This window comes from Mus pahari, chromosome 17 (genome assembly GCF_900095145.1).
Source record: "Mus pahari chromosome 17, PAHARI_EIJ_v1.1, whole genome shotgun sequence".
Lineage (NCBI taxonomy): Eukaryota > Metazoa > Chordata > Mammalia > Rodentia > Muridae > Mus > Mus pahari.
In genome coordinates, this window is record NC_034606.1 from 54,233,931 (window position 1) to 54,244,672 (window position 10,742).

At 52.1% G+C, this 10,742-nt stretch overlaps 1 protein-coding gene across 11 annotated transcripts in view; it reads left to right on the top strand.

Annotated features, from left to right (window-relative positions):
* The window catches only part of Ppp6r2 (protein phosphatase 6 regulatory subunit 2), a 62,583-nt gene that overhangs the window by 50,948 nt on the left and 893 nt on the right, over positions 1–10,742 (top strand). For 7 of the 11 annotated variants that reach the window (XM_029548001.1, XM_029548003.1, XM_029548005.1 and 4 more), the window contains 12 exons: positions 340–404; positions 1,953–2,068; positions 3,384–3,469; positions 3,955–4,035; positions 4,402–4,499; positions 4,677–4,734; positions 5,021–5,145; positions 5,401–5,564; positions 6,500–6,656; positions 6,743–6,831; positions 7,521–7,719; positions 10,424–10,651. In XM_029548001.1, coding sequence (XP_029403861.1) covers positions 340–404; positions 1,953–2,068; positions 3,384–3,469; positions 3,955–4,035; positions 4,402–4,499; positions 4,677–4,734; positions 5,021–5,145; positions 5,401–5,564; positions 6,500–6,656; positions 6,743–6,831; positions 7,521–7,719; positions 10,424–10,651 — 1,466 coding nt within the window. The remainder of the gene's footprint in view (positions 1–339; positions 405–1,952; positions 2,069–3,383; positions 3,470–3,954; positions 4,036–4,401; positions 4,500–4,676; positions 4,735–5,020; positions 5,146–5,400; positions 5,565–6,499; positions 6,657–6,742; positions 6,832–7,520; positions 7,720–10,423; positions 10,652–10,742) is intronic. The other 4 variants (XM_021216764.2, XM_029548008.1, XM_021216763.2 and 1 more) reach the window with 1 other exon arrangement.

Consider the following 10,742-nt stretch of genomic DNA (forward strand, 5'->3'; position numbering starts at 1 on the left):
GTGTGAATAGGGGTCTGTAACAAACATCCAAGAAAATAGTCTGTGTGGGGGAAAAGAAAATGTTGAGGGCCCCAAGAGCTGGTGGGAGAGTGCTCAGAGGTAAAGGTAGAGGCCCATAGGAGGAGGGGAGGCAGAAGTCGTCTAGCATGTCAGAGGAGCATAGAGTGCCTTTACTACAGTACTGGTCTTCATTCTCAGGCCATTCAGTAACATGAGCATCAGTGATGTCATTGCCACAGGGTCTGCAGTGCTGATTTGCCAGTTCACTACCTGCAGCACCTAGGAGGCAGTGTGAATGTTGGGCTCCCTCTCACACTGCTTGCTGCTCTGCTCTCACAGCTGTTCCAGAAGTGCTGCCTGGTACAGAGGATCCTGGAAGCCTGGGAAGCCAATGACCACACACAGTAAGGACTCTGAGGAACCCCCCTGGCCAATTAGAGATGCATCTTACCAGGATGTTGGGCACCGCAAGATTCCAGGCCCCTTGTCAGGCCTCAGCAGTGTCTAATGTAGATATGTTCCTGGGACTATTCTAGAGGGGATCTTGTTACTGGGTATACAGCAGGAAGGGCTGCTCAGGCAGGAGGAGGTGGGGAGGCCTGGAGAGGAGGGTCATATTGAGTGACAGGTGTCCAGGCCACACAGTGGTCGGTAAGTGACCCCTTCCTACTTGTCTGGTTGTGTACCTGTGGGTTTTATTTTTTGTTTGTGTTGTTTGGTGTCTATGTGTATGTGTGACAGGGTCTCTTTATGTAGCCCTGGCTATCCTGGAATTCACCGCATAGCCAAACTTACACTCAGACATCCTGAGGAGCCTGCTGTTGCCTCCCAAATGAATGCTGGGATTAAGGGCATTTGCCACTAGAACCAGCCAATGGTTTGGTGTTTTGAAACAGTCTTACAAGATAGCCCAGGCTGGCCTAAAACTTCTAATACTGCTGCCTCAGCTTCCCATGTACTGGCTACAACCATTCTTTTCTTTTTATTTTATATTTATTATTTTATGTGTGAGTGTTTTGCCTCATGTATATTAGTGCACTAAGTATATGCCTGGTACCCTCAGAGGCCAGATGATGGCACTGGATCCCCTAGAATTGGTTGCTGGTGGTTGTGAGCTGCCATGTGGGTGCTAGGATTCAAACCCAGGTCCTCTGAAAGAGCAGCCAGTGCTTTTAACTGATAAGCCATTTCTCTAGCCCCAGCTGTAACCGTTCTTGCTTTTACTAAACTTGGAGCACACTTTGTTGGCGCATGTGCACAGGGATGCATGTTAGCTTTTCTGCAGTTTCTGTCAGAGCCTTCCTTCCACTCAGAAGCAATGCTCTGTGTTTCTCAGGGCTAGGTGGCCACCCTCATTCATGTGTTGTGCTCTGAGAACGGGCTGTCTCTAGGTAGTTTGAGCAGCGCTCATATGAGCCCAAGGCGTGTGAGTACAGTTGTGGGACCTGTGAGAAGCACAAGTAGAGGCTAGAGCAGCTCACTTGGTGTGGAGGCCCTCCCAAGCTCCAGCAGTGACAATATCCCAGAAACAGTGTGCCCAGCACAAGCTGTGCCGCTGTCAGTCCTGACTCAGTTGCTCTGTCACTACTGCCTCTGGTGGAACTTGGGCCAGCACTGAGCTCTCTGCTTCCATATTCATGTCCGTAGCTGGGCCACGGAGCGGGCAGTCTCATCAGTGTTTCTAGGTCTGCTGGGGGAGGTGTGGCTGAACTTATGCACAGCAGATGCTCGTTACCCACTGGGTCCTAGAGCTGAGGCTGTCGGTCAGGCGCTGACTGCTTGGGTTGTTTCCCTAGAATTTACCCTGGAGTGACAACTGCAAAGTAGGCAACAGCCTAGGTGACAGGTGAGAGTGGAGGTGACCTTTAGAAAGCCTGCCACTTGGCCCTCCCAGCAAGAAGTTGGATAAAACCTGGACTGAATGGCCTCCTTAATAGATGTTTTCCTTTCAGGGCAGCAGGTGGCATGAGACGTGGGAATATGGGCCACCTTACAAGGATTGCCAATGCAGTTGTACAGAACCTGGAGCAGGGCCCGGTGCAGACCCACATCAGTGACATCATCCGAGGTGTGTACTATGCTCCCTTCCCTCTGCCCTCTGTCCTCTGTCCTCAGGAGTGACAACTACACTGGTATAGTCAAACCATGTAGCCTTCTTTGTCATCTTCTCAGGGTAGGCTGGGTGTCCTCTTCATGTAGCAGAGATCTGAATACAGGAGACTCAGCCTGCCATGGACAATTCAGGACTCAGTGCTGGGCTTCAAAGCCATGAGCTTCTCACCAGGCTCTCCATGCTCACGGGCTTTCCAGAGCTATGCCTGTACTAGAGGGCCTGACTCACCTTCCTGTCTTACTTTCATCTCACACAATTTAGAGGGCCTTCCTAGTTTTCATATCAGGAGGCCATGAGTGTAGGTGATATTCTGTCCCCTAGAAGCAGGTTGTGGGCAGCAAGGCCTGGGACCCTGAATTCTATGACCAAGCAAAACAGCAGAGCTTTTTGCCCTGTGCACGGTTCCCTTATGCAATACCTCCCCAGCGAGTATGAGTTAAGGAAGCTCCAGGTGGTCCTCCCCATGACCCAGGGCCAGAGGAATTTTTTTCTTTGTGGTATCTTGGAGGCCACCTGCCTGTCCACCTTCTTCCTAGGTATACTGAAACAGTCTGTGGTGAAGTTGAGCTTGCCGGTCCATCATCACACATGATGAGTGGGCAGCAGGGCAGAACAGTGAGCAAGCTAGGGTGGCTTCCTTGTTGCTAGAAGGGAAAAAGAAATGGGCTTGGAGCCCAGTTTAGGAAGGTGAGGGGTGAGCAGAAGGTTCTTGTTTCTAGTTAGGCACAGGCTCTAGTTTCCCACACCCCAGGCCTAGAAGGATGCAATAGGAAGGTGCTCACTTCCTCAGACCCTTAGAGTAGACATATGTACCAGCAGGTAGTTTCAGACCAGGCCTAGTGGCATAAACTTTTAATCCCAGTACTCTGGAAGCAGAGATAGGCAGCTCTTTAGGAGTTTGAGGCCTGCCTGGTCTACATACTGAGTTCCAGGACAGCCAGTTACGTGTTGAAACCATGTTTCAAAAAATATAAAACAACAGAACTCTCATGCCCTGTAAAGTCTCTGTAGAACAAGCTGAACATTGTCCTGCTCAGAGTTGCTGTAGTCTAAGGCCCTGGAGGACATTAGCCCTCCCCCTTTGCTGTATAGGCTTATCCTATCACCAGCCCCTGTTTGTCTTGAGTGGGCTGATCATAGAAGCATAACTTGTCCCTCTCTGGACCAGCCTTTGGCTGCTAGGGCTCCCGAGTGCCCTACTCTTGGGACTCATAAATCCCACACTTATGAGGATACTCACAAGAACTTATGAGTAGCACTTACCTTGCAGGGCTCCCTGCAGACTGCCGTGGACGCTGGGAGAGCTTTGTGGAAGAGACCCTGATGGAGACCAACCGCAGGAACACTGTGGACCTGGTGAGGAAGCTGGGGCTCCTTTCATGGTGACCATTGGCAGTCCCATATGTACCACTCTGCAGCACAGGGGGAGGAGGAACGTGCAAGGGCAGGACTGGACATTTAGTTCAGCCTCTGGCCTGCTGTCTGTTACATACCCTTGCTATGTCGCAGCAGAGTTGGCTCCCTGAAGATCTCTTTGCAGAGCTAGGCTCTTTCCTGATCTCCTCCCTCCAGAGCTATGGCTTGTTTGTGAAGGACACTGCTTGGGTCCCAGGGCATTACCTGGGCCAGGGAGGCTGGGCTTTCTTTCAGGTGGCTTTGGCCTCAGTTGGCATTTCCTTGCAGTGAGCTGCACATGCCTCAGGTGTCAGGGGAGGTGGTGTGGGAGGTATCTGGGGGAGGGGGACTCAGGCTGGGCTGGGTGGGGCCTGGGGCTCTGGCTGGAATGGACTGGGTGGTGTCTGGCTAGCTCACATGCCCACCCCATCTGGCCTGTGTTTTAGGTGAGCACTCACCACCTTCACTCCTCAAGTGAGGACGAGGACATTGAGGGGACTTTCCCTAACGAGCTGTCCCTTCAGCAGGTGAGGGCATGGCCGGCACTCTGCACCCTGCCGGGCCCTTCTGGAGCCTGTGTCCTTGGTAGTGCTTAGTTCCCATGACACTGTATAGAAAAGAGAAAAGTAACTCATCTCCAAGCACATCTGGGGGAGAGGGGGGCCTGGGAGAGTACCCCCAAAGTCACATTACCTTGGTGAGACTCCTGGGGACAGTAAGCTTGAAAGCTGACTAAGGAGGTGCTCTTCTGTATACAACTGCTCAACCACTGTGAACATTCAACCTCTGAAAATCCACTGCCTGCTTCGTACGAGGCTCCTGAGCAATGGAGTGGGTTCCAAGGAGCCGCCACCAGGCGACAGCTTTTCCATCGCTGTACCCTCTCCTCCCAGGCCTTCTCTGAGTATCAGATCCAACAGATGACAGCAAACTTTGTGGATCAGTTTGGCTTCAATGATGAGGAGTTTGCAGACCAGGATGACAACATCAAGTGAGTACAGCCACCATGAAGGTGCAGACTCTAGGCTAGCGCTGCCCTAAGCAAAGCACCACAGAAGCAGCACCAAGTGACCTTGGCAGGGATGAGGAGATAGCAAGTGTCCCCCCTACTACCCGAGGGCCCAGGCCTGCTGGAGCAGGGCGGTACTGAGGGACCTTGTTCTTGCAGCGCCCCATTTGACCGGATTGCAGAGATCAACTTCAACATTGAAGCCGATGAGGACAGTGTGAGTGACGGGGGCCGCTGCAGGGCATAGCAGCATTTTATTACACTGCTCAGATAGTTCAGTGTCCACAACTTGGTCCTTGTCGCAGGTGGATGGAACCATGGGGGCCCTGGCCAGTGTATTTCTGTGTCAGGACTGGGGGGGCTCCCAGCCATGGGACTTGAGAGCCGAGCTTCCCTCCTTGCCTCCTCCCACACTGTCTGTCAGCCATGTTCTGTGAGCTAGCCCCTCTGGAGTTCTTTGGGACCAGATTCTCCAGAAAACAGCTCCTTATTCTGTCTTACAGCCCAGTGCAGCTCTGTTTGAAGCCTGTTGTAGTGATCGAATCCAGCCCTTTGACGATGATGAAGAGGAGGACATTTGGGAAGATGACGAGACTCGATGCACTGCTCGGGTGATGGCCAGAGCCAGGTGTGGGGTTCATTCATTCTCCCAAAGCCTCCACCAGTGGGGAGCAGGCACAAGATTAGCACTGGATTTCCAGCCACTGTTAAAAGTGCTCAGACACCTAGAGGGGCAGTGGCCCTTCTTGCAGAAACTGGGAGCCAAGCAGTGCTTTATTCTAGACACCCCATACTCAACCCTGATCCCAATTATCACAGGTTCTCCAGCATTGGGCATCTAACCAAGGCTCACCAAACATCTGCTACCTTTATGTCTGCCCAGGTTTGGAGCCCCTCATGTCTCAGATAATTACTCAAAGAATGCCTTGGAACATGGAGGCCAGGACAGGAAGACTGGCTCAGCAGTAGCTAGGAATGTGCCTGGATTGGCCGCTCCTTCATCTCCTACACAGAAAGAAGGTCCTCGCTCAGAGAGTGATTCAGCAGGTAGTATCTGAAGACTGTACAAAGGGCATAGGTACTAAGCACAGGGTGTGGTGACCTGGCTCAGGGATCCCCTTTGGAGCCACTGTTTTTCCAGCAGTTGACGACCTAGTTCCCCATCTACACATGGCTTCATGAAATGTTTCCGACCACCACAGGTTCTGCTCCGCACTGAATCAAGAGCCAGGTGTTCTTACTCCCTTCCACTGTAGCGTCTGTATACACATGCACTTGCACAGCTGGCGTCCATTGTCTTCGCTAGGGAAGGGAAACCCCATGTAACCTGTATGTCGCTGTTTGCCATCTCTCATTTGTACTCGGGAGCATCTACCCATGTACTTCCTCTTAGAGACCTCTCTTACCTGCTCTGGGGTGTTAGACACTCAGGACACGGGCAAGAAGCCAGCTGTTGGTTAGGAGTTGGCAGCACCTTAGCTGGAGCTGACCAGCTGCAAGAGCAGAGCACCCGCAGTAGGGGCCACCCATGCTGTGTGCCTGCTGTGACCTGGGTTGGGACAGGTGAGATGGTACCTACTTTGTGCCATCAGCCTTACTGGAGGACAGATGGGGCTTCACAGGTATCTCATGAGGCACCACATCAGCAAGAACTGATGTCCAATCATTTGCTCTGCTGCAGTGGGTAATTTACAGGGCCCTTTCCAGGGAATTCATAGGGGCCCTTATACCCAAGTGTTACAGGGTTTGAAGCCATACTACCTTTCACAAAGCACAGTAGGCACTGCTGGGAAGTCCTGCCATCTCTGACACTTGAAACGGGTGTGTGTGTGTGGGTCTTCTGGGGTTTCCTAACTGGGAGCATCTTGCATTCCTGGTCAGCTCTGATGACCCCTCTACCCATCTACGTGAGTGATGCTTCTCCCTTGTCTTATCACATACTAGGCCTGCCTACTCTTGATTGCTGCATCTCCTTCTGGCAGGTACTACATGGACAGCAGTTTTTGATGAGCCAGTGAACCCGCTGTCTGCAACCCCAGGAGCTGCAAGGGATGTGGGTTCTAGTGCATGGGCAGCTGGTCCTTCAGTTGCAGAGGAGAAAGGCTGGGCCAAATTCACCGACTTCCAGCCTTTCTGCTGGTAACAAACATCAGAATGGAATCTTGCCTGTTAGGTGTTAGGACCAGTGTTGCCCAGTGGGCTCAGCTTGCCATCTTCTTTTCTAGCTCTGAGACAGGGCCCCGGTGCAGCTCTCCTGTGGACATGGACCACAGCAATGCCGAGGGTGGCCAGAGTCCAGGCCCAGAGAAAACCTGTGAGTAGCAGCAGCTCAGACACCTGCCTTGACTAGTTCACAGGCCTGATACAAGGCTAGACCCTATTGAGATGGTTAGTGGTCACGGCCCCAGGTGTGGCCATGTATTTGTGGTGTTGGGATCCTTACATACTTATGGGATTGGAGCTATCATGATTTGTTCAATACATGAAGAACTTTAGGGGTAGAAGGCAGGACAACATGCCCATTAGGATGCTCTCAGAGCCAGGTCCAATCAGGCTCCATGGCCCAGGCCTGTATACTTTACAACCCACCTGCATCCTTGAGTCACATTGTTGTGTAGATGAGTCCCCGATGGGATGCCACTATGGGACTTGACCTCTCTCTCCTTCCCAGGCAACTGGACTGGGTAAGGACGCTCCTGACATGTCTTTCCTGGGCATTAGGTTTAAAGTGGCTTCTCTGAGCCCATGTTTCCTCCTCTGAGAAGAGCACACACACATCCTATCTTGTGGAGTAGTGGGGCAGTCCACATGGAAGGTACATAGCAGTTCATGTGATTCCCGCGAACATGCAGATCTGTGTCTAACACCCAGGAAGCCAACGTGAGCTATCTCTGCCTTTCATCTCACACTGACTCATGCAAATCTGGGGTCCCTGAGGCCATGGTAGCTGTGTTCTCTGGCTCCTCTGCCCTCACAAACATCGCAGGGTTTCTTCTTTTGCAGTTGGTCCTAGCTCGCCTTGTGCCTGGAATGTGTGTGTCACTAGGAAGGCCCCCCTGGTAGCCTCTGACAGCAGCTCCTCTGGGGGATCTGACAGTGAAGATGACGAGAAGGCGGCGGCGGGTGCTGTAGAAGCCGTGTGCACAGGCCATACCGGAAAGGCCTCCCCACCACTCAGGACAGCGGAGGCTGCTGTTGGCAGGTGTGAAGGGACTGGAATGCTTTCCTGGGGGGTCCAGTGAACACTTCATGGCTTCTGAGAACAGGGCTCAGTGGCCAGACTTCAGCTCCTTGAGAACAAGTGGAGGCCAGACCGGAATCCTTGCTGTCTCTAGAAAAACAGTGCCTCTTTCTCTGAACCGGGGGGGCTTCTTAGACAACAGTGTATATTTTCTGTTTTAAATGTTTCAGAGTAGAAGATAGAACCTAGATGTCCCAAGAGCTCCCCAGAAACTTGGAAAGACAGTTTCCACTACAGGGGCTGTTTTTCAGGCCCTGGGACTGGCTAACCTCCTTGGTGTGTAGGGTTGTCCCAGACAGTGGAGGAAAGGCCTGTTGCCCTTAACTTTCTTTCTTCCTCCCCCCCACCCCCAGACAGGGTTTCTCCGTGTAGCCAACTCAGAAGTCCACCTGCCCCTGCCTCCCGAGTGCTGGGATTAAAGGCGTGCGCCACCACCACCCGGCGCCCTTACCTTTGTATAGGGCAAGCTTAGGACTCTGGCCAGCCCTCTCCTGTTACCCCACTTTGTGCTGTGCCATTTGTGGTAGGGCACTTGTGGATTCCAATCAGGTGCCCTGCACGCTCGCACAGTAGGACAGAATGCATCTCAGGGTTAGGGATTAAGTGTAGTCTGAGCCCTGACTGGGAAGTTGAAGCAGCTCGCAGGTGGACAAGCCACAGTTCCCTTGTGGGGTCTGAAGGCCGTCCCTAGGGAAGGAATTCGGGTATGTCATCATCATCCCTGCCAAGAGGCCGGCCACTCCAGCAAGCGCTTCTATTTTGAGTGGTCAAGATGAGAAGATAGGACCAGGGTGTCGAGGAGCTACCCAGTGACTCGGGTATGCCACAAAGCTAGATCTCTGTGTCCCCCAGGGAGCTCACAGCCTCCTGGCATGCAGGGGTGGGAGAGCAGGTGGGTGAGGCTCAGGAGCATGAGTTGTCTGTGGATACAGGATACTGGAAATGGCTTGCAGCCCATACAAAGGCCCTGAGGCAGGATCTCCACCTAAGTTCAGGGTACAGTAGAGGAAGTCTTAGGGCTGGAGCCTACCAGGGTACAAGGTACTAATGTCACAAGGCTCTTGACCTTAGGCCCATGTGGGGGTTTTGTTTTGGATTTTGCATCTACTCTTGAATGAGTATCATCTGTGGGGTTTCTGGTCTTGTCCCCTGCCTACACTTCCAAGTCTGCGATGTACCCGACACCAGCTTGTCCTTGACACAGTGGGCACCAGACAGACTGCCTAGCACAAGTTCCCCATCATACATTCAGGCTCTGGGTCCTACCAGCCCTGCCTACTCCTCCTCACACACAGGGTAGGCCCTGCCCACTTGGATGCTTCTGGAGGGTACTCTGTGATATTGGGAGTTAGGGGTTTCCCTCAGCTAAGTGGGGAGATTAAGCAGCTGAAATCCATGGTCGGTATAGCCCAGTGGTTCCCAACCTTCCTATTGTGTGACCCTTTAATACAGCTTCACATGCTGTGATGATCCCAATCATCAATTATTTCAGTTGCTACTTCACAACTAGAACTTTGGTACTGTGATGAACATAATTATAAAGGGCCACAGCCCACCCTTGAGAACTGCTGTTTGCAGCTGGGACTGCTACTCTGTACCCACAGCGTCTGGCTGCTCCTGTCCAAAGCTAATTGAGGCCCTGGCTCTGTGTTCTAGGAACCCTAGGCAGGATATCACCCCTAAAGCAAACACTGTTGTGCATCTAAAAGACTTGTAGAAAAGCAAAAATGTAGAGCCAAGTCTTGGAGAAGGGTTCACATGGCTAGGTTGAGAGTACACAGGCTTGTTTGTGAGGTTTGCTGTGTTGTGGAGGTTGGTCTCAATTCACAACTGTCCCACCTCCATCTCTTTAGTGATCAGATTACGGAGGAAGACCACCACATCCAACTAACAGCCTGCCTTAAAAGTTGAGACCTTCATCCTCTTTTTCTAAATCCTTCCTAGAAAAGTACTTTAACCCTGCTGCAAAAAGACAAAGTAAACCCTTTGCAAAGCTAATCTTTGCAGAACTTAGCTGAACCACTGCCAATTTTAATCCGCCTTTACAACTCCCTCCCCTCCTCCCTGCTTTCCTGCATGTCATCCGAGAACCCATCCCTGGGACAGAGCTAGGGATCTTTGTTCTGTAGGATCCATCTGCTACTTGTGGTTAGTCTAGCCTAGCTTTGGGTATGAAGACCCTCAGTCCTTATATAATCCCTCCTACTCACCCCCCACTTTTTTGCAAACACAGATCTCACTTTATAGTCCTGGCTAGCCTGGAACTCTCTATGGAGGTCAGGCTGGCCTCAAACTCAGTGACTTGCCTGCCAATGCCTCCTAAGTACATGATAAAGGCATGGACCACCATGCCTGGCCATCAGGGCCCCTTTAGATAGCATAAGGGTAAAGTCAAATTTAAGCAGCAACATGGGGCCATCAGTAAATGAAGCTCCACAGCTGTCAGGATTTGAGTGCTGTTTATAGGAATGATTGAGGTCATGGTCATCATGTAGTTTGTCCCACTGTCTGGGACTCAGGGCTACAAAGCCATCTGTAGTCACGCCACAGAAGAGAGAAGAAAGGAGGTGTGCGTCACTTGTAGGCCCTTTGCTGGTTGTTGGGTATCTGAAATAGGCAGCAGTGAAGTAGGGGCACCCATAACTGGAGCCTGTCTGCCACACAGGGCTGAGTGTCCTGACAGTACCGTGTTAGCCCCTGCCTGCCCCGCACCTTCAGAAGTGACCATCAGTCCTGCCGTGGCTACCATAGCACCAAGCAAGGCAGGCTCTCCCACGGCCACCATAGTGGTCTCTTCCTCAGTAGCTGCTGCAGTGCCCCCAGGACCGATCATGGCAGTAACCACAGCAGCCCCAGCCATAGTTGCCACCATGGGGACGATGACAAAGGATAGGTGAGTAGATCGGCCAAAGAGGGTAGGGTGGGACTGGATAAACCCCAGAAACTCACATGCTGCAACTCTGCCTCTTCCCCCATTTATGCAG